Raw genomic sequence first — 24162 nt, 5'->3', positions numbered from 1 at the left:
ACTTCAAACAAGTAGGAGCCATACAGTCTTTCCGGATCTTACCAAAAGGCCAAAGGCTTCCCTTCACCCAAACCTCATCTGCCACTCCCAAGCTCTATGAACAGAAGACCAGTGACGAAGGAGAGAAATGCAATTCCTAGAACGAGAAAGAATCCAAAAATTGGGGGAGTCCCAGTGAGGTTAAGCGATGAGCTGCACACAACTCTCAGAAGGTTACCCAACATCAAGATGTTGGCCTGATCTGCCCACCAAGTACGCAGGGTCGGAGGGCTGCCCGGGAGGGCTGATGGATGCGTGTAGCCTGTTGAGTCACCACTGGCCTGAGCTTCAAACATCCTTCCTGCTCAGAAGCACATAGAACCAGGATACCAGCAGCCAGTGTCAGGATAGGTTTTGGCCAAATGAGCTTAAAAGAGGGCTGTTTCTTCCCTCATAACAGAGTGGGACAACTGAACAGGTACATAAGGGAATTTAGGGCCAAGACTAGACAGATGAGAAAGTAGAGAACCCTGAGAAGGAAAGGTAATCATTAAATAGGAGTCAAGTCTTCAATGACAGTAACTGGCAAATCTCTGGTTTGTTTTCATTTATGCACAACTTCTCAATTTTATCAACAATGACAAGAGATGAGAGCTCATGATAAAAAACTGAAATGGAGTAATACAAATATAGACACATGCACAAATATCTGAGTTTCTGCTTGAAATTCACATATTTCATTAGTACTTTATATTAAATATATAGAGGGTTTATACACATAACAAAGCAAAACCCAACAAGCCAGAAATGTTTGTTCTGTGATAATAGCAATAGATTTGCAGTAGATATTTCAAATCTGTCACCAGTAACAAAATACTTATTTAGGGAAATGTAATTTTAACAAAACTGCACTTTAGATTCTTAAGTTCTGCCAAATGCCTCAGGCTTTACAGTTATATAATAGTCAAATCAAGGTAATACCTCTCAATCTTCAAAGTTATCTTACATTGACTTAAACCTAACTTCACTGTAGTTTGTACTCCTAAGAAACAAAAAGAAATTTAGAAAGTTCCAGCAGACCCAAGAATGGCTATTCCTTTTGGAACCAAGACTGATCTGCTTACAAATTTTCATAAAATCTTCCCATACTGATCCACATGTCTTTGGAATTTCATGTAAAAAAAAAGTGAATTCTGAGTATCATCAGTTCAGTTAGCCTCCATATACTGCTCACTAGAGTATTATTTCTGTTTTGATCTGTACTGTATCCCCAGCACCCGGAATAGCCCCTGGCTTACTAAACATACCTTGAATTAAAAAGTAAATATTTGACTAGTAATAGTCCAGTGCCAGGAACAGAGAAGGTACTTTAATAAACTGATTTGTACCCCATCCCCAAGGTGAAGTCCTAACCCCACGTCCTCTGAATGTCACTACTTGAAAATAAGGCCTTTAAAGAGGTAATTAAATTAAAAAGAGGTCATCAGAGTGGGCCCTAATCCAACATGGTTAGTATCCTGCCAAGAGGAGGAAATTTGGATACAGGCATGTACAGAGGGGAAAACATGGGACGACTCAGGGAGATGATAAATATCTACAAGTCAAGGAGACAGGCCTCAGGAACAAAAAGCAATCCTGCTACACCTTAAGTGGGACTTCTAGCCTCCAAAACTGTGAGAAAATGTCTTCTGTTCCACTTTCTGTCCTTCACTGTCTCCCAGAGTTTGCTCAAACTCATGTCCACTGGGTCAATACAAGGTACTTAATTAAATTTCTGACTGATAGAAAAAAAAAAAAATATATATATATATATATATAATAAATGCATAGAATTTTACCAAAAACTGCAATTTTCATGTTAAAATTCATCATGCAGCTTTAATCAGGAAAGCCGATGTGGCCCCCAGAGGCTGATTAAGACAGTTTCACGTCTTAGTTTTGTTGTTGCTCACTCCTGCCTGACTCTGCAACCACATGGATTCTAGCAGGCCAAGCTCCTCTGTCCTCTACCATCTCTCGGAGTTTGCTCAAATCCACGTCCATCGAATCAGCAATGCAATCTGACCATCTCATCCTCTGTCACCCCTTCTCCTTTTGCCTTCAATCTTCCCCGGCATCAGTCTTTTCCAATGAGTCAGCTCTTCATATTAGGTGGCCAAGGTATTGGACCGTCAGCTTCCGCCTTCCACGATACTAAATTAACATCTGTGAAACTGTGCCAAACCCTATAGTCCTGATGGCACTACCAATGATAATTTAAATAAAGTGTTACCTTGTTCGTTTTAGTTGCCTGATTCAGTACCAGTGATTATTAGATCCCAAACACAGGCAAAGGTTATCACATGGATGATAGTTCATCAAACCAGGACTCCAAGGGTACCAGACTACCTAGACTCCTGAGAAGCACTCAGATGTACTGTGACCAAGTTTATTTTTCATAGGAAATGCCGTTTTTCCATTTATATATAAATAAAAATTTCTATGGCTGATGAAGGAATGAAAGACTTAGGATATCCACGCATGATTTTTGTTGCTGTTGTTAAAAAATCCTCAGTGATTTTATATCCAGTGAGTGTACAGTGGTTAAAATATTAAAGACTATATAAATGTTCAATATACCCTTTATTTTGAAAGACACAAAGCTGTTTAATATTATAATATTATGTACGAAGACTTCCCTGTCTCCCAAAAGCCATGAATAACCACAAAATCCAGCAACAGAGTAATGTGTTTTTAAAGTTCTAAACTTTAAAGGTAAATGAGAGTCATATGTCCTAGAGCAACAAAATTCACATTGAATGGCACTGTTTCCTGGAAAAGTGTGGGAAGTAATTGAAGCCAAAGGATATTATTTAATTGCCAGAAATCTAAAATCTATTATTAATCTTGTTTGAGAGTCTTGAGTTAGAATCATCTTATTGAGACTAGATCCCAATGATAGAACTAAACAGAAAATCTATAAATAGAGTGGTGCGCTTGCTTCAGAAGATTGTGGGTTTGCCACATTTGAAAAGAACGATTAAATTTGAGGCGCTAATCTAAAAAAAAAAAAAAGTTAAGATGTCTTTTGTTCGCGACCAGAGGGGCTGTTAGGAGACCAAAGGAGAATAAAGGAAGTAGTGAAAGAAAAAAAAAAAAAAAAACAACAGTGTATTTTCCCCTCATCTAACAGTAAAACAAAAGTTTCCTACTGATTAAAGTCCAAATGCCCACATTTATTACACTTATATAATGTTAAAAATTAAAAAAAATCTCATTGAAATTCTGTATAAGAACTCCATGCATAGTTGACTATATCTGACTTGTTCAGAAATAACTGCTTACTTTTTTCTCAGTTCATTAGCTGATAATCATATCAAGATACAAATGATGTATATAATGACAAAAAAGTAAAGACATGAAGGTGGGAAATGCAATACATATATAAGATTTAAATAGAGATATTGGACTTAGGCATATAGTAATGAAAATGTTTATTTAATTTATGCAAAGTACATCATGGGAAATGCCAGGCTGGATGAAGCACATGCTGGAATAAAGTTTGCTACATAACCTCAGATATGCAGATGAGACCACCCTTATGGCAGAAAGCAAAGAAGAACTAAGAGCCTCTTGGTGAAAGTGAAATAGGAGAGTGAAAAAGTTGGCTTAAAGCTCAACATTCAGAAAATGAAGATCATGGCATCCGGTCCCATCACTTCATGGGAAATAGATGGGGAAACAGTGGAAACAGTGTCAGACTTTATTTTGGGGAGCTCCAAAATCACTGCAGATGGTGACTGCAGCCATGAAATTAAACGACACTTGCTCCTTGGAAGAAAAGCTCTGACCAACTTAGACAGCATATTGAAAAGTAGAGACATTACCTTGCCGATAAAGGTCCATCTAATCAAAGCTATGGTATTTCCAGTAGTCATGTATGGATGTGAGAGTTGGACGATAAGAAAGCTGAGCGCCGAAGAATTGATGCCTTTGAACTGTGGTGTTGGAGAAGACTCCTGAGAGTCCCTTGGGCTGCAAGGAGATCCAACCAGTCCATCCTAAAGGAAATCAGTCCTGAAAATACACTGGAAGGACCGATGCTGAAGCTGAAATTCCAATACTTTGGCCACCTGATGTGAAGAACTGACTCACTGGAAAAGACCCTGATGCTGGGAAAGATTGAAGGCAGGAGAAGGGGATGACAGAGGATGAGATGGTTGGATGGCATCACTGACTCAATGGACATGAGTCTGAGCAAGCTCTGGGAGTTGGTGATGGACAGGGAAGCCTGGTGTGCTGCAGTCCATGGGATCGCAAAGGGTTGGACACGACTGAGCAACTGAACTGAACTAAACGAAAACATTGGTTTAAAAAAAAAGCCATTTACAGTCATTCTTGAGTTTTCAAGTTAAGGTGGAAATTTAAAGTCTAATTCAAATAATGTGGATAATATGAAACATAATCTAGGCATATTGTTGTGTTTTGCATCTCAGGAAATTAGAGCATAAATCACCATGATATTGGCCTGCTGTACACTGACCTGGGAACCTTCTTCATTGTCCTAATGTCCGCAAAATAAGTTGCAACAATTTGTTTACATATCAGCATATCCTTGACCCAGTCAACATTTTGGCAGCCAAACGAATATGTGATCACCTGCTTTTATTATGTGCATACTAGTTCTCTCAATTTATATAATCCAGAGAGTTAAATCACCATTCCATCAACTCTCAACTCTGTTCCAGACTTCACCTCCATGTGGATACGTAATTACTAGCTTATGGACTTCTCCACCTCTTGACCGTGACCCATAGCCGCATCAAACTTCTCATGTCCAAACCTGAAATGTTCCTCTTTTCTCAAATTGGCTCTTACTCCTGTAAAATGATAACACATTCAATCATTCATTAGACAAAATAGAAACGTGGATGCATCCCTGCCTCCTTTCTCCCCACACTCTTCATATCTAAGAAATCACCATATTGCAAATTTAATTATATTAATATGCTTACAGTTATAATCCTTTTTAATTTATTTTTAATTGAAGGATAATCGCTTTGCAATACTGTGTTGGCTTCTGCCATGCAACAGCATGAATCAGCCGTAAGTACACATGTGTTCCCTCCCTGTTGAACCTCCTTCCCACTTCCCACCCCATCCCACCCCTCTAGGTTGTCACAGAGCACGGTGGCGGGGTGGGGTGGGGGGGGGCCTCCCTGTGTTATACAGCAACTTCCTATTACCCGTCTGTTTCACACATGGTAATGTATTCTCTCCATTTCTCCCACGCTCTTATTACCGTGCTGTGTCCAAAGTCGTGGTACACATATACAATGGAATAATTCTCCGCCATAAAATGGAACACATTTGAGTCAATTCTAGTGAGGTGGATAAACCTAGATCCTGTTATAAAGAGTGAAGTGAGTCAGAAAGAGAAAAACAAATATCGTATATTAACACATATATATGGAATCTAGGAAAAGAGGTACTGAGGAACCTATTTGCAGAGCAGGAATAGAGACGCACATGTAATTATGTTAATATTTATGCAAAGTCTCCTCTTATCTCCAATCCTACTGCCTAGCTCTATTAACCTACCTAGCATCCAACAACTTCACCTGAAATTATATCTTTACAGAATAATGCTAAACATCCTCAGCCAGCTGTTCTTCATTCATATAAGAACAGCTTAAAAGAAGGGACCATAAGTTATTTACTTAAGCTTCTCCTGAAGCTATTAACACGATGCCTAGCCTATCAGAAAGAGTAGACGGTGAATGAATGAATGGTTTAAGAAAAGAGACACAGTTGTTATGGATGAGATCATATTCACTTTCCTTGATTTCCAACAAGAAACTTATTTTTTTTCTCTAAGTGTTATGGATCTTTGCCTAAACTCACACATTTGGGCCTACCTACATCTAAGTGAAAAACCAGGACACACTGTGTTATGTATTAACTTTCAACCAATGAAGATTATTAAAATAATCGGTAACCTGAAAAACTTTTAGTAAATTGGGCTAAATGTTCATTCTAGGTTGTCTTTGGTGGCTCGGATGGTAAAGAATCTGCCTGCAATGCAGGAGACCTGGGTTCAGTCCCTGGGTCGGGAAGCTGCCCTGGAGGAGGGCATGGCAACCCACTTCAGTATCCCTGCCTGGAGGATCCCTTGGACAGAGGAGCCTGGTGGGCTACAGTCCATGGGGCTGCAAAGAGGGACACGACTGAGGGACTAACACTCTCACATTTTTTCCCATTAATTCTAATTGAGTCTCATTCGTTTTCTAAAAGCAAAAAGCAGACATGCTCATTAGTAAACAAAGATAAGACTGACCAATTAATCTTTAGAGGAAACAAATACTTTTTAACTATGTTTCTTTTTTCATTTTATTTTTTATTTTAGTCCTTCTCTTTAAAGATAGAATTCACTGAAAAACATTAAATGTTGTCATTCAAAATTCACCAAAATAAATAAAGACAATAAATAATCTTTCAAATGATTTTTTTGTATGTTTGTTGCATTTCTGTTTCCAGTGTTATAGTTTAAAACCATACTAAAATTTTGGGACATTATGTCTTTGGAAGTTATCTTCAACTGTACAAAATTTTTTTTTTTCCAGTAATCAAGTCAGTTTCACAGCTATACATATATTAAACAGAAAGATGTCTGTTAAAAATCTTACAAATGTTTGGGGGTAGTTAGCTTAGTTAGGGGTTAAGGGAAAATTTACTCCATATCTGAAATATTTCCAGTAGATTTGCAGCCTGTTCCCTCAGAATCCTACGCCACCCACAGGTCTTGGGCCCTAGTTCATCCTTCCAGATAGTAATTAGCCATATTTTCTATCTTTCCAAACAAATACCATACCAACAAAAGATAATCTAATTGAGTCTACAGAGAAAACACTCCTTCTATAAAACTTGCTATGCACATTTTAAGCCAAAAACATAGCCCCCTAAAACTTTGACAGATATTTGGAAAGAGTTTCAGAAGACACTAACCTAGAATAGCTGTTCAAAAGTATATGGCTTTCTGAGGTTAAAGAGGACAGTGAATATTACATTACCATAACATCACATCATTTTTTTAAATTCTTTTTGATTAAGTTTTCTATGATACAACAGCTATTTTAAGACAGACTGCTATTCAAAATCTTATTTTATCTCTTAATAAGTTGGCGCTTAAAAAGTTCACATTATCTGTTGCCACACTTGGGCTCAAGCTTCTAAATACCTACAGAGTAGATTACTACTAAGAGTGTAAAAGGTGACAGGTACATTAGTAGTAATCTACTCTGCTGAGGTCCAGATCATACATTAGTAGTAATCTACTCTGCCGAGGTCCAGCCCCGGCTGATCCAGGGTATTCGAAGGGGAGACGGAGTCGGCGACTATTTACATATTTATCAAAGATATAAAGAGTGATAGAATGAGGATAGCTCAGTAGGAAAATTCAGTGGAGAAAAGAAGCTGAGTAGCTTGGTTTACGCGGGAGACCAATAAAACTTCAAGACAAGAAGTTTGCACCACTTACGTAGGCTGCAGGCGTCCTTCCGTTCTCCCGAAGGAGAGGAGACACTGAGGCCTCCCTGGTCGGATCTTAGCAGCCCAGGCATAATTAGTAAGCATGGTGGGTTCCGCGATCCAGATGGAGACTCAGCTGGAAGTTAAAGGGAAGAATGACATGGGGAGACCAAGCTCTGGTGAGCAAGGCCCGTAGCTTTATTTTTAACAGGGGTTTTTATACCCTAAGTTACATATAGAGGATAATAGGGGATGCAAAGTCAGCAGTTTTTGATCCTTATCAAAAACCAGGGTTTCTTTCCTGCAAATTTATCGTATACAAATGGTTTAGGTGATTTACATCATCTTCTGGCCAGAAGGCCTATTAACATTTTATGACTCTTGACAAAGACTTATCAACAAAGACTTATTTTCTCTAAGAGTAATTATTTTAAGGTTTGGCGCCATCTTCCAAAGATAAAATTGCATTCCTATAGGGCGGATATGTAATGGGTTTACAACAAAGGGAAGAATTTTTTACCTTAAGGGTCTAAAGTTACTAACACCAAGGCCACTACTTATTTTTTCTACATACCAACTATATTAATTAATACACATTCAAGGATACAATTCAGGGGATGTGAAGACTTGGCAACAAGCATTGGCTCATCAATGAAATCTTTTACTAGTTTTTTCTGACAGTTTCTAACTCTCTGAGAGGTTCTAAGCTATTTGAATATCTTAAGCTTCCCATGCCTCTCGAGGCTGGGAGACTGTAAACAATCATATGCATAGCTGTAGGAGTCCGGGTAAACTTGTCAGGCGAGTTAGAGAGTCATCTGAGGGGTTTGGATTTAAACACTCCTAATTGCCCAGGAACTTTATTAATTGGAGCTGTAAGTTAACTCTTTGACAGAGAGAGCGAGATGGTGGTGGGGGACAGCCCCCAGTAAAGTCAGAGGTGAGAGCACAAAGCAATAAAGTAGGCAGACTCTGGTTTTTGGGAGAAGATGCTCGAGAATATCCAGGGGGATTCCTGAGGCTCGATCCCGCCTTTGCGTATGCTGAGCCTCCTTCCTCATGACCTTTGTCACGAGTGGAATGCCTCACCGGCTCCCGGCACTACTCTATAGGTATAGACTTTTTTTTTTACTTTTTTTTTTTTTTTGCAGATGTTGCAGATACTCTTTTATTGGAATATAATTGGATTGCAGTGTTGTGTTAGTCTCTGCTGTACAACAACGTGAAGCAGTTATAAATACACACAGATCCCCGGCGTCCTGTGTCTTCCCCCTGCCCCACCCCGCCCCCGGGTCATCACAGAGCCGGGAGCTGAGCTCCTTTTGCCACACTGCAGCTTCCCGCAGCTGTCTGTCTTTTCACATGGCGGTGTGTATATGTCCATCGAAGAGTTGACTCATTGGAAAGGACTCTGATGCTGGGAGGGATTGGGGGCAGGAGGAGAAGGGGACGACAGAGGATGAGATGGCTGGATGGCATCACTGACTGGATGAACGTGAGTCTCAGTGAACTCCGGGAGTTGGTGATGGACAGGGAGGCCTGGCGTGCTGCGATTCACGGGGTCGCAAACAGTCGGACACGACTGAGTGACTGAACTGAACTGAACTGAAATTGACTTATGGACAATAATTTGCTGAGATTCGACTCACCTTGTGTTTCTTGCACTCAGGTTACCATTGTTACTGCAAAGAGAACTCCCAGAATTAGGCTATTTATCATTTGAAATTGTAGCCCCGAAAGATCAAAACTCCGTCTCCTTGGCTCTTTGACAACCTGTGCAGAACTGAGGCTGTAACCAGGACATCTGTACCAGGCCCCAGCCATTTGGTACATCACCCACAACCATCCCTTTAAGTGAGGTTGCCCAGGCCACCACCCTTACGTGAATGGAAGCCCACCTTGTATCACTCGGGCCCCGTGTTCATCACAGCTAAATGGACCTGGAGACAGCACCTGACATCAGATGAACACCTCCGTGTGCTGGCCTGTGGCCTGTGACATGCTGTGACACTCGATAGCTTCTCAGGGAGCTGAACTGAGGCATGGAAAGGCCTTGACAGTTACCAGTGGGCACTGACCACGCCAAGTTTCCATCAGGTAGTGCTGGATTCCAATAGAGTCCAAGGCAGGCTGACATTAGGTCATATAGAAGACAGAGGTGCAGGATTAGAAATGCAGAGAGAAAAGAAAATAGGAAAATATAAATAGAAAAGAAAAAGGAGGACAGAAAGGAAGAAGCTATGAAGGGTTTGGAACAAACCGAAGGGGTAACAGCTGGTCTCTAAACAGGTGTTTCAATTAAAGATAGAGCCTCACAGTCAAAGCCCCTGACTTGAGGTCATTTGGCTAGTATTTTCCTCCTGGCTACCCAACACCCGCTTGAAAAGAAGGAGAGTGGCAGTAACCAGCTTAGCCTGGCCTCCCGTTACCTCACACACAGGAGCATGGAAATGGTCTTTCCTGACACAACACATCTTGCTAAAAAACCAAACTCTGTCATGACTTTTTTTCCCTTTCATCCATGAAAGACTCTAGCTGAAGTTGTGTAGGAGCAATACTACCTCCTGAATCTGCTAAGGGGTACACAGCCAAACACATACCGAGCTCAAACTGGAGAAGCAGTTCGTATCTCCTTAAAGTTTCTCCTGAAATTTTAATGAAGTGAAGACTTCTGGCCAAAAGCAAAAGCAACTTAAATTAAAAAAAAATTCATGAAAGGATTTTTAAGACGTGTTTATTAGATATTATAAAACATCTCAGGGAATCTGCTGCTGCTGCTGCTAAGTTACTTCAGTCATGTCCGACTCTGTGTGACCCCATAGACAGCAGCCCACCAGGCTCCCCCGTCCCTGGGATTCTCCAGGCAAGAACACTGAAGTGGGTTGCCATTTCCTTCTCCAATGCATGAAAGTGGAAAGTGAAAGTGAAGTCGCTCAGTCATGTCCGACTCTTAGCGACCCCACAGACTGCAGCCCACCAGGCTCCTCCATCCATGGGATTTTCCAGGCAAGAGTACTGGAGTGGGGTGCCATTGCCTTCTCTGCTCAAGGAATCTAAAATCTCTCAAATACATTAAATGACAAAACTCAACACTTATAAGCACTGATTTTATAAAACATTCCACAAGCATTTACAGACATTTTTTAAAATCACATTAACTGTGATATACTTTCTCTTCTTCTCTTTTTCTCTTCTTTATAATATTGGATTAAACTAAGGTAAGCAGAACTTAGTTATTTTGCAGTCTCTTATTTTACATCCAAATCTTTGCAACCATGGACTAACTATACAGTCCATGGAATTCTCGAGGCCAGAATACTGGAGTGAGTAGCCTTTCCCTTCTCCAGGGAATCTTCCCAGCCCAGGGATCAAACCCAGGTCTCCCTCATTGCAGGTGGATTCTTTACCAGCTGAGCCACAAGGGAGGCCCCAAAATATTGGAGTGGGTAGCCTATCCCTTCTCCAGGGGATCTTCCCAACCCAGGAATCAAACTGGGGTCTCCTGGATTGCAGGCAAATTCTTTACCAACTGAGTTATGAAGGAAACCCCTTATTTTGCAAGTTAATTGAAAAACTAAAATCCTGATGTGTGATATGGCATGAAACTATCAACTCTCTAACACCAGATGAAATCAAAAGCAGGGAAATAGCACAAATACTTTCAAAGGCATGTTACATAAGAAAATCCATGTTTATAGAATCAGAAAAGGAGGAATGCTAAGTTTTAACGCAAATTTGTTTATCATAATTTTATTTACGTAGAAATTAAACTATAATGTGGGGCTTCCCTGGTACCTCAGCTGGTAAAGAATCTGCCTGCAATGCAGGAGACCCCTGTTTGATTCTTGGGTTAAGAAGATCCCTTGGAGGAGGTGCAGGCTACCCACTCTAGTATTCATGGGTTTCCCTAGTGGCTCAGATGGTAAAGAATTCACTTGCTATGCGGGAGACCTGGTTCAATCCCTGGGTTGGGAAGATCCCCTGGAGGAGGGCATGGCAACCCACACCAGTGTTCTTGCCTGGAGAAGCCCATGGACAGAGGAGCCTGACCGGCCACAGTCCGTGGGGTCCAAAGAGTCAGACACGACTGAACAACGAAGCACAGCACAGCACAAACTATAATATCAAAGAGATTATTGATTAACAGAAAACTGGGGGCAGGAAATGGCAGAAGTATTTTTCAATTTAAAAGCAATTACATTTCAGAAACAAAATGTAATTCAAAGATTAAATTTATAAGAAACTTTCTAAGACTATATGCACTATTCATAATAGAGAACTGTAACTCTAAATACATACTAGATGTTTAGAATATTTATTGGTGGCTTAATGAAATAAGGTATTCTCAGTCTCCCCACAAAGGCAAGAAAGATGTTAAGTATCCTCTTTTCCCAAACCCCAGATTTAAGAAAAACCCATTAAAAAGCAAAATCTAGGTTTTCTCAAATGACTCATTGGGATAAAGACCACATCAAGTTCACTGAAAAGGAAATACAGAGTTTTTACCCCAGCTCTCCTCTAATAAATAAGCAAATGAGCCTATTTAGAACTGTAACCTACATGTTACTGGGCATGAAGTGACTAAATCGTGCCACTCTGAAGCATTGCTGTGCTGAAAATAAGAATTTAATGACACATGAAGTATCACAGAGTGTTCATACACACAAAAAGCTGTTTTCAGTGCCTACACAATAAGAAATCAAATTTCAAACTATCTTTAAGAACTACTCCCATGATCAGAGTGTGCAAAATTGGTGAATTCTATAGGGTATACAATCCCCAGAAAGACTACAGAGCCTTAAAAAAGGCTTTGGTTAGAAAAATATAAAATACATACAACTAACATTTATATAATATTTACTCTGTTCAAGGCACTAGTCAAGTGTTTAATACATATTAAAGCATTTAATTCTTAAGTAAGCTTTGTAGTTATTATTATTGCTATCATAATATAAAAGAAGAAATTGATGCATACACATTAAAATGTTCACCCATACACATAAATATGAAATTATTACAATAGATCTATTTAGCAGTATGTTACTTTATTTCTAAGTGTAATTGGGAGTACTGAGAATTTACTGATCTGATAGGAACCATGTATTCATATTTTTAAGTCACATTTTGATCAGTAAAGATACTATGAACAAAATATGCTCCAAAAAGGGTCACACTGACTTCAGTAAAAAAAGAACCAATTCTGATTTCACTTACCAGCTCTGCGCATTTTATCTGCTTCATATTCTTTATTCTTTGACCGTCCAATGACTCTCTCCTGGCTCTTGCTACCACAGTGACCATTTCTCAGACTTTGTGATGGCTGTGAAAATGTGCCAGCAAACCTCTAACTTCAGAGAGCTAACTGACCACTATGCTAAGTCACTTCAGTCGTGTCCGACTCTGTGCGACCCCATAGACGGCAGCCCACCAGACTCCCCCGTCCCTGGGATTCTCCAGGCAAGAACACTGGAGTGGGTTGCCATTTCCTCCTCCAATGCATGAAAGTGAAAAGTTAAAGTGAAGTCGCTCAGTCGTGTTCGACTCTTAGCGACCCCATGGACTGCAGCCCACCAGGCTCCTCCGTCCATGGGATTTTCCAGGCAAGAGTACTGGAGTGGGGTGCCATTGCCTTCTCCGTAACTGACCACATACCTCCACTAATTGCTCTCTGAAATTCTTTGCCACACTTGCTCCAGGACCAGGCTTCCCCCAAGGGCTCGCAGCCAATCACCGTGCGCAGCAGGAATGACGTCACCGCAGGTCAAGGCCCCTCCCCTTGGGCCTTTTTTCCCTCCGCCCTCACTCAAGGTCAAGCTCAGGTTGTGATTTGACACCTCTTTCAGCTTTTCCTGGCTCAATCCCCGTTTTTCTTTTTCCTCACAGACTTCTCCTCAGTAAAGCCATACACACTATCCTGTCTTGGTATCTTCCTTCCAGAAGACCTAGACGAACACCAACATTATTTATTTATTTGCCTATTTTTTCCCCTTACATTTGCCTCTCAAATACATTGTGTTCCTCATGATTCTGTTCATAATTTCCCTTTTCCTTCCATCTTAGTAGAAACCTACAGCTTTCAGTACAGCTTGTATCTACCACAACCAATATGTGTCTTTTTTACCAGAGTGTTCCTTTGGACTGTATATTCATCTTTGCTAAATAGATATTTCCATGTTGTTGCTGTTCAATTGCTCAGTCATGTCCCACTCTTTCCAGCTCCATGGACTGCGGCACACCAGGCTTCCCTGTCCTTCACTATCTCCCAGAGCTTGCTCAAACTCATATCCACTGAGTCGGTGATACCATCAACCATCTCATCCTCTGTCATCCTCTTCTCCTCCTGCCTTCTATCTTTCCCAGAATCAGGGAACTCTTTTCCAATGGATTGGCTCTTTGCATCATTTGGTCAAAGTATCAAGAGCTTCAGCTTCCATGTAGATGTCTCAAAAACACAGATTTCAAAATTTTTAAAAACTAAATGTATCTTGTCTCTTAAAAGAATTCCTTAATCAGGTATAACAATCATAGTTCAGTGTGAAAGACAGACACACTGTCAGTATGTCAGGCAGAAAGGGACTTAATACAGGAAACAGGTGCTTACAAAATTTTGGAATAGCCGTGGACCTTCAACTATTTTATTTCATTCCAGTTGTACACCACCTGAGCTGCAGCCCACAGATGAGGAGACCCTGCTGGTCCTGCTAGCTCTGAGTCACAAAAAGGGTGACCTGATGCCTAAAGCTGGAGGCACCTGGTGCCAGGGTTGACATCCTGCAGCTCCTGTGGGCCAGCTGCTGTGGCCACAGGAAGGTGACTTCTGTCTCATATATGCTTTCCAGATCTCTTGAGAATATATCTAATTGGGAAAAACTAATTCACATACAGAATGCAGGCTGCAAGGACATCTGAGCAACATAAACTTCAGCTCGCTGAAATCTGAATTGATGGATGTTTAAATGGAGACTGAGAGAGCCAATCCATGTGTCTACCAGATAAATGGCACCAACATCTACCCATTCACTGAAGGCAAAAAATGGAGGTCATGGAAGATTCTTTTCCCTTCCTCATTCTGTTCATGACTGATTAGTAGTCTCCCCTGCAGCAAAACAAGTACTGGCTGACCTCAGGTCTTCACAGACTTTTATTTGGGCTACTGTCATAGTGTCTTGGGATTCCCATGTAGCATTAGTGGTGAAGAACCTGCCTGTCAATGCAAGAGACATAAGAGATGCGGGTTCGATCCCCAGGAGGAGGGCACGGCAACCAACTCCAGTATTCGTGCCTGGAGAACCCCATGGACAGAGGAGCCTGGCAGGCTATGGTCCATAGGGTGGCAAAGAGTCAGACTCGACTGAAGCCACTTAGCACACACACACACACACTCACAGACAATAGTATCTTAGTAGTTTTCTGTATTCAGGAAATAAGTGGAATAAGCAACACTGAATTTTTTCTAGTCAGAAAGTTTACATGCTAATGTAAATTCTGCAACTTCAAGAAGGCAATGAGTTCTTAGTGCTTTCCAAAATTCTATGACCTTTTATTCTGCAGTAGGAATAACATTAATATCTAAAAATAGTAGTCTGTGTAGCACAGTTGACAAATACTTCTCTTTAGCAATGTTTCATATTTATTGTTACAAAATGTAAAACAAGGACTATGCTCAGAGGAGAAATATATTATGATTAAGTCAATTTTGTATGTACTTAGAAAAAAGAAATCTGCAATAAATTTTCAAAAATACCATTAATGGGTCTAGCATTGCTGGTTGTATTTCTTTTGGCTTCTACAAAACCAAACTCTGTCAGACAACTAAAATTCCTCCTTGAGATGACAAAATATTATGTTTCCAGCATGATTAGCCATTTAATCAAGGTTTTATAAAATCTACATAAAGTAATTGAATTTGGGATTTTAAATGTATATGGTTTTCTGGGATTTCAATGTGATTAAAATGCCTATAAATTAAATCTTTTTTTTTTTTTTTTTTTTTGGTGAAAAGCCAAAATCAACAGAGTTTTGTCTTCAATACTAATTTTACCTATTATATAATTATATGTATAATATGCCTGTTAATAATTTTACAACGTAATGATGACTATGCATTCACAAACACAGGCAAAGCGCATTATAAGCAGGGGAAATAGAATAGACTCATGACATCGAATCTTGACTGCAATGAAGTTTCCATGAAGGAGAATAGTGACAAGTGAGTTTTTTAAGGAGAAAAAGAAGAGTCAGACACACGGACAGAAATGAAGGTATTTTACAAGTAATTTCACGTAGGGATTTTTGAGAAAGATGGACAAGTCAAAGATACTCTGAATTTTCAGCCTTAGGAAATGGAACAACCATGTCAGCAAGAGAAGTAGGGAGCATAATGTCAAGGGCTGATTCAGGAAGTTTATACAGAGTAGGCTATTTATGCTTAAACATTTCAACAAATGTTTTCCCTATTACTTGCTTATTAGGTATTTCACCACTCACACAAATCCAAAATGAGAGAAGGAAAGAATTTTCAAGTAATTCGGATATGCTGCTTGTAAATGTGTGCATGTGTGTGCTTAATCACTCCATTGTGTCCAACTCTTTGCGACCCCATGGACTGTAGCCCGCCAGGCTCCTCTATCCATGGGGATTCTCCAGGCAAGAATACTGGAGTGGGTTGCCATTCCTTTGTCCAGGGGATCTTCCCCACCCGGGAATCGAACCTGCGTCTCCTACCTTGCAGGCAGATTCTTTACTGTCTGAGCCACCAGGGAAGCCCAAAATAAGTTTCAAAATCAAGGCAATTAATGCTAGCTGCTGTGATAGGTAACACCAATATTTTGGCAGCTTAATACAGTAATAATTATTGCTTGCTTGTATCTAGGTTCTGTGTAGTTGGTGGGCCAGGGCATGGAGGGAGTTGGAGATGTGAGTTGTGTTCTGTGCAGTCGTTCAGAGACCAGGGTCCTTCGTGATATATTTCTAACATCTATAACATGAAGCTTCAAAGACATTCTAGAGTCATCCACGAGGAGATCAGAGGGAAAATGTGTAGAATCTTACAAAGGAGACAGCAACACTCTCACTTCTACCCACGTTCCATTAGTTAGGATTCGGCCCAACGCAATTTCAGTGATAGATGAAAGATGTTAATTTAACTCAGTGCTCAGGAATCATACTTACTGTTGCCTCTGTCACCAAAGGGAAAGAAGATAAAGCCCTTACCTAAGTAACTGAAGACTTTAAACTTTGAAATAAGTATTTTTTTATTGTCCCTTATTATCAACAGCCACAAACTCTACAGAGATAAAACCAAAAGTAGTCATGGCAAGAAAATGTACTATATAAAATTTCATAACTTGGAATTTAAATTTGAAAAGTAACTTCCTCACAATCTTTCAAAACATTCAGAATTTCTGATGTATAACTAGCATTCACTCATCTTGGCTTGAATACATAAAGTTACCAAGGAATGTGTGAGTTATACTTAGAAGGCTTCAATTAATGAAGTAGGTTTGTTGTTTGCAACCCCATGTGTGGGAGCCCACCAGGCTCCTCTGTCCATGTGATTTCCCAGGCAAGAATACTGGAGCAGGTTGCCATTTCCTCCTCCAGGGGATCTTCCCGATCCGGGGATCGAATCCACATCTCCTGCATTGGCAGGCAGATTCCTTACCATCTGAACCACCTGGGAAGCCCCAAAATGGGACACAGAGAAAGCCAAAGGTTACTTCTTCATCTGTTTTATCAAGATTGGACCTACAGCTATTGTCTAAACTCCACACCAAAAATAATGCTGAGTTCTTGTTATCACTCTTGTAGTTAGGATTGATTGTCCGTGAGAACCAAGGGATGATGCAGGAGACAAGGAAAATACCTGGAGAGACGTGCTGCCGTTCTGTCCAGGCACGTGCTTGCCTGTTATGTCCTGGATGCAGAGTTGCTGTTGTTTAGTTGCACCGGACTCTTTGCAACCCCATGGACTCCGCACGCACCAGGCTCCTCTGTCCATGGGATTTCCCAGGCAAGGATATTGGAGTGGGTTGCCATTTCCTTCTCCAGGGGATCTTCCTGACTCAGGGATCAAACCTGTGTCTCCTGCATTGGCAGGCAGATTCTTTACCACTGAGCCACCTGGGACGCTCCAATGAAGCAGATAGATTGTCTTCAAAAAAAACTGAATTCCACATTCTCCACATCTTAGCCAACACTTGTTATCTTTTCTTTTTGGATAACAGCCATCCTGACAGGTGTGAGGTGATACTTCATCGCAGTTTTAATCTGCGTTTGCCTTATGATGAGTGTTGCTGAGCACCTTTTCTTATATCTGGTACCAATTTCTAAGTCTTCTTGGGAGAAATGTCTGTTCGAGACCTTTGCCTATTTTTTAATCAGGGTATTTAGCTTTTTTGCTATTCAGTTACATAGTTTGTATATTAACCCCAAATCAGATAGATGGTTTGCAAATATTTTCCCCCATTTTATAGATCATCTTTTTGTGCCGTTGATTATTTCCTTTGCTGCTCAGGAACTTTTCAGTTTGATGCAATCCCACTTGTCTCTTTTTGGTTTTGTTGCCTATAATTTGGCTGTAAATTCTGAGAAATCATTGCCAAGACCACTGCCAAGGAATTGCTGCCCAAAGGGTATAAACTTTCAGTTATGTAAGACGAACAAATTTTAGAGATATGCTGTACAACACAATGCTTATAGTTAATAGTACAAAATTATGCACTTTAAAATGTATTATGTAGAGCTCACATTAAGTGTTATCACACAGAAAAAGAAAACACAGAAGAATACAAGGAAATTTTTGGAGGTGATGAATATGCTGAGTACCTTGACTGTGATGTATCATGGAGATACATGCTCATTTTAATGAGTCTAAGCTCATTAAAATGTATACCTTAAATATGTGTAAGTTTTATATTTCAATTACACCTTAATAATGCTTAAAAATCCTGAATGTTTTTTTTTCTAATTTTTAGGGAAAAAAACTAAAAAAAAAAATGAGTAGTTTAAAAATGTATTTCTGAATAGGCAAAGAATAAATAAATAAATAAATATATTCAGAGGCAAAAAAAAAAAAAAAAATCCTGAATGTTGCCTGGCTATTGATCTTTTTCTTTCTGAGTTCAAAGTAATCATTGTTTACATTAATACTACATGGTTTTTAAATGTCATAAATGAAAATAAAACTTTTCCAGCTATGAGAAAAAGAAATTCTGCAATGGAGAAATAGCTGATCTTAGTGCATAAGAAACGAGCTCCTCCTGAGCCCTGGTATAAACGGCGACTGCCTGTCTAGTCCCTGCATCCACAGCACAGTTGCCTGCATCGTTAAACATTCCGGGTGTCAACTGTCTCAAACCGAAGCGTGACTGCCTTTCTTCTCAATTCAAAGAAATTGAGAGGGTAAAGAAATTCAATGTCCTGGTCAAAAAGGCACTGTATCTCTTCTCTTTTTTTTTTTTTTTTCATTTTTATTGGAGTCAGGTTTTTGTTTGTTTGTTTGTTTTTTACAATGTTGTGTGTGGTTTTTTTTTTTTTTTTTGCTGTGCAGCCAAGCAAATCAGACATATGTATACATATACCCCTCTTTTTCGTATTTCCTTCCCGTTTTGGTTACCATAGAGCATTAAGGAGAGTTCCCTGTGCAAAAAAGGCAGTGCATCTAATTCAGGAACACACACACACACCCCTCCTTTAAGCAGGATAAACCTGGGTGCCTCAGGATGGCTTGTTATGATCTCACAGAATGTCCTCTGGGAACCAAGTTGCTTTCCTTGAGAACTTGAAGGGGGAAATTTAGTCTCTCACATCCTGCTGGCTGCCTGACTCCACAGGCTTCTGCCTCTGAATTGGGATTGCCTGCAGTTTGTGTCTCTGGACCATCGCGGTGTCTCACAGACCCCACTGGACTCGGATTGGTCAGAAGGAAGCAGAGGAGGAGTCACTCTGAGCATTTTTTTTTTTTTTTTCCTTCCCTCACACACCATAAAAATCAGCAGCAGCGTCTGACACTCAGAGCAAAGCTTCAGGTTGGGAACCGGTACCTCTTCGAGGCAGCTGATGAGAGCATGCGCACATAGAGCCAGCTCGCAGCCGTAGCGCAGCCACCAGGCAAATTATTCTGCAAAGACGTGCATGCCTCCGACTAAAGTTGAAGTGGAAGTGAGAACAAAAGAGCAAGCGGCAGGCTCGACGGAGAAGAAGCATCTTGCAGCCTAAGATTTCCAAGTGTGGCTGACCAGAGCCACACTTGAAAGAGACTGAAAACTTCCTTTCCAGCTCCGGAGCATGGGACGTTTATTCACAGCAGGCATGCCACTCTCCGCCGCCTAACTTTCGTCTGGGGCAAGTCAAGACTGGAGAAAGGTGCTGAGGCTGCCAGATCCAGGAGGTTCAGTCAGTCCAGAGGGGACCTGAATCCAAAATGAACTCTACCCAGCCCCTTGGGATGCACACCTCTCTCCACTCCTGGAACCGCAGCGCCCACGGAATGCCCACCAATGTCAGTGAGTCCCTGGCAAAAGGCTACTCGGACGGGGGGTGCTATGAGCAGCTCTTTGTCTCTCCCGAGGTGTTTGTGACTCTGGGGGTCATCAGCTTGTTGGAGAATATTCTGGTGATCGTGGCCATAGCCAAGAACAAGAATCTGCACTCACCCATGTACTTTTTCATCTGCAGCCTGGCTGTGGCTGACATGTTGGTGAGCGTTTCCAACGGGTCGGAAACCATTGTCATCACCCTGCTGAACAGCACGGACACGGACGCGCAGAGCTTCACGGTGGATATTGACAATGTCATTGACTCGGTGATCTGTAGCTCCTTGCTTGCCTCCATCTGCAGCTTGCTGTCGATCGCGGTGGACAGGTACTTCACTATCTTCTATGCGCTCCAGTACCATAACATCATGACGGTGAAGCGGGTGGCGATCACCATCAGCGCCATCTGGGCAGCCTGCACGGTGTCGGGCGTCTTGTTCATCATTTACTCAGACAGCAGTGCTGTTATCATCTGCCTCATCACCGTGTTCTTCACCATGCTGGCTCTCATGGCGTCTCTCTATGTCCACATGTTCCTCATGGCCAGACTCCACATTAAGAGGATCGCGGTCCTGCCAGGTAGCGGCACCATCCGCCAGGGCGCCAACATGAAGGGGGCGATTACCCTGACCATACTGATCGGGGTCTTTGTTGTCTGCTGGGCCCCCTTCTTCCTGCACCTGATATTCTACATCTCTTGTCCCCAGAACCCATACTGTGTGTGTTTCATGTCTCACTTTAACCTGTACCTCATCCTCATCATGTGCAATTCCATCATTGACCCTCTGATTTATGCCCTGCGGAGCCAAGAACTGAGGAAAACCTTCAAAGAGATCATTTGTTGCTCTCCTCTAGGTGGCCTCTGTGATTTGTCTAGCAGATATTAAATGGGGACAAACGCAATGCTAAACACAAGCTTAAGAGACTTTCTCCTTCTCATATGTACAACCTGAACAGTCTGTATCAGCCACAGCTTTTTCTTCTGTGTAGGGCATGGAGTGAAAATTTCTATTGTATCAGTTGAAGTTTGTGATTTTTTTCTGATGTGAAACAGTGCCCAGTCTCGGTGTATTTTTAATGTCATGCTACTTTCTGGCTGTAAAATGTGAATCCACATCACAGGTTATAGGCACTATGCATTTATGAAAAAAGAAGAAAAAAAGTCCTTATGAGGAGTTTAACAGTGTTTCCTTCTTGTTATTTACAAGGATGTGACACTTTGCTTGCTTTTGTAACATGGAAATCACAGCTTCATTAAGTATATCCTCATAAGTGGTTTTTTTATGTTATACTTTACAACACTGAAGTGTAAAAATTTGATTCTAGCATTTAGGGGAGAAATATTGAGAACATATTGCTTAATCATAAAAAACAAGCTGAAATTTCAGGTAATTTAATAAGACTTTCTCATTCATTCTTCCTGTGCAGAAGTTGAAATGAAGCTTGTATTGGGAGAAAAACAGTTACTTAAAAAAAAAAAAAAGGAGGGTGGATATTTTGAGTCAGAAAACTATGTGTGTTTCTCAGAGACAGAGAGATTAATTTGTTCAAGCAAAGAGTCTGATATTTCTCACAGGCAATTCAGTTTGGGATTAAAAAAAGAAAAAAAAAAAACAGCAGCTATGAGGATGCAAGTGTTTTGGGAAATCTAAGTTAACAAGGCAAGCTAAACTTCCTGATATCAAACTGTGTACAACTGCCCCTAATAAAGACAGAGAACAATGTCTTCCTGCCCCTTTAACCAGGGCCCCAGAATCTGCTGAAATGTCTAGAACAGGTGATGCCCCACTGAGATCTGGCTTCTGCTCCCTAAAGAACTACACAATTCCTGCTGAGTTCTTTCATTTTCCACATGCAAGTGACTTACTATTTCCCTATTACTTATTTTTTGAACTGGACTTTCAGTACTCATTAGAAAGGATTTTAGCTTTGAAGACTAAATCTATAGCATAAGGATGTTAGGCAGTATTTGTAAAAATCTAAAAGAAGGGAGCTCTTGGTGCTAGAATGTTATAAATAGGGAAAAAAGCATGATCTGAACCCCAGAGGACATCATGACATAAACTAGCCTTCCACAACTATATTTTAGAGAGAAATACTTGCTTTGCTCCAAAATAATGCCACAGATTTGTCTACTGAACAATAAAATCTGTACTTTCCAATTTGCACGTATTTTGAGAACTTTACCAGTGAATTACCTTTTGATTTACTTTATAGTCTCCTCAGATGCTCATGGGCAGAGAGAACATGACAAGGTACTGCTTAATTCAAATTTCTAGATGTTTTGCATATTGACAGCAAGTCCTGAGAAGCACTGTCAGTACTGACGAGGAAACACTACTTTAAAATTTAATAGTAAGATTAAAGCTTACACATGAAAGGTGATACTGAAGCCTGATTCACTGCAATGCCTCTATTTTGACATAAACATGTGTGAGGCTTTAAATTATATTTAAAGAGAAGCCCACATTGTGGCAGGACACGGTAGGTGTTTCTGTCTTTGCTACTCTTCCTGTCCATGCTTTCATGTGATTGTGAGGAACCCCAGTAACTGGAGACTCGGAAGACAGCTAGAAGCCCCCCACCTTCTGTGGGGGCTGTTCTTCCAGTCCACCCTGTTTCTCCAGCCAGGGTCATTGCAGATGCTGCCTGGGCCATTGAGGACCAGCCCACTTCTGCCACTGACAGCAAATCAGCCTCCCGCACCTTGACTCCCACACTTCCTCCTGGAGCAGTTTACAGGGATGGGGGGAGTGTTAGTCAAGAGCCGTGTGCCCGGCCCCCCTCCCTTATGTGCCCAGGGCCTGGTATCAGGCGTCTGTTTCTTTAAGTGCTAAGACTATGCCTTTCTCATTTCTTCCTGTTCTCCAAACATTCCTCTATGTTGTTACTTCTTTCTCCAGTAAAACCGAGACTCTCCCAGAGGGATACATCATTATCACCCAAAGTCCATAGTTTACATTGGGGTTCATTCTGCAGTATTGTGCATTCCATGTGCTTTGGCAGACAGTGTCATTGGCATCTGTCTCACTGCCTGAAGAATCCCCTGTGTTCCACCTATGCCCCCCTCTTTCCCTCCAACCCCCTGGCTACCAGGGACCATTTTACTGTTGCAATAGTTCCGCCTTTTCCACAACGTCCTGTAGTTGGAACCATGCACTATATAACCTTCAGACTGGCTTCTTTAACTTGATACTATGCATTTAAGGTTCCTTCAGATGTTTCTATGGTTTGCAGCTGATTTCTTTTTGGTGTTGAATAGCATTTCGCTGCATGAATGTCACATAGTTTATCTGTCTGCCTGCTGAAGAACATCTTGGATGCTTCCAGATTTTGGCAATTATGAATAAAGTGCTACAAACACTTGTGTGTGGACATAAGTCTTTTTTTATACCAAGGAGCAGGAATGAACCTTTAAAAAGCTTCAGTATAAATACTGTGATGTATGTGTTGATCCTTTAATATTTTGCTAAGGGGGGTTAGTTAGCATTTACCAAATGCTGGTCGGGAGTATATATTCCAAATGTAACTGGTGAGCAGCGTCAGATACCCTTATTGAAATTTTCACCAGAAAATTCAATGAAGTATAAATCCTATTAGAAATAATTTTTCATTGGTGATAGAAGTGATTTGCAAAACATTGATTTAAGAAGTCAGATAACAATTGCCATACCTGCGTGAACGAGCTTTGTGTCTCGCCCTTTTGTTCCCCTGGCAGGCACCTTCCACAACTCTGGGCTGCAAACAGTGATCACCTACTTCAGAAAAAGCCTTTGTGGCCCGAACTAAATATTCTGAAATCACTAAAACATTTTTGAAGAATTATTTAATAACTTGTAAATAAGTACCGACTTCTGTTTTGTGTTACAAGGCAAAGGGAAGTCGCTCAGTCATGTCCGACTCTTCGGGACCCCATGGACTGCAGCCTACCAGGCTCCTCCATGGAACACACAAAGAGGAATATTTACTATGATACCAACCATCTAAAGCACCACCAATATACTTATATACCTCCTGCATATTACTTCCAGTAACTCAGGAACAATCAGTACTCATTATTCTTGGGCGATCATATGAAGGAGCTTGTTTACTTTCTTCACTGAGGGTGTTGCTATTGTGTAAATTTGCCACGATGAACATA

The 24162-nt window shown here is 40.8% G+C and overlaps 1 protein-coding gene across 1 annotated transcript; it reads left to right on the top strand.

The window, feature by feature from the left end:
- The first annotated feature begins 19490 nt into the window (after positions 1–19490).
- Positions 19491–23384, top strand: MC4R (melanocortin 4 receptor). Its single transcript, XM_027526121.1, has one exon. It carries the CDS (start codon positions 19910–19912, stop codon positions 20906–20908), a length of 999 nt encoding a protein of 332 aa, XP_027381922.1. The 5' UTR covers positions 19491–19909; the 3' UTR covers positions 20909–23384.
- The last annotated feature ends 778 nt before the right edge of the window (positions 23385–24162 follow it).

This window comes from Bos indicus x Bos taurus, chromosome 24 (assembly GCF_003369695.1).
Source record: "Bos indicus x Bos taurus breed Angus x Brahman F1 hybrid chromosome 24, Bos_hybrid_MaternalHap_v2.0, whole genome shotgun sequence".
NCBI classification, from domain to species: domain Eukaryota; kingdom Metazoa; phylum Chordata; class Mammalia; order Artiodactyla; family Bovidae; genus Bos; species Bos indicus x Bos taurus.
This window is presented reverse-complemented; position numbering and strand designations above follow the sequence as displayed.

Bases quoted from the DNA above. Each gene is read 5' to 3' on its own strand.
- MC4R (XM_027526121.1), top strand. From the start codon at position 19,910: ATGAACTCTACCCAGCCCCTTGGGATGCACACCTCTCTCCACTCCTGG.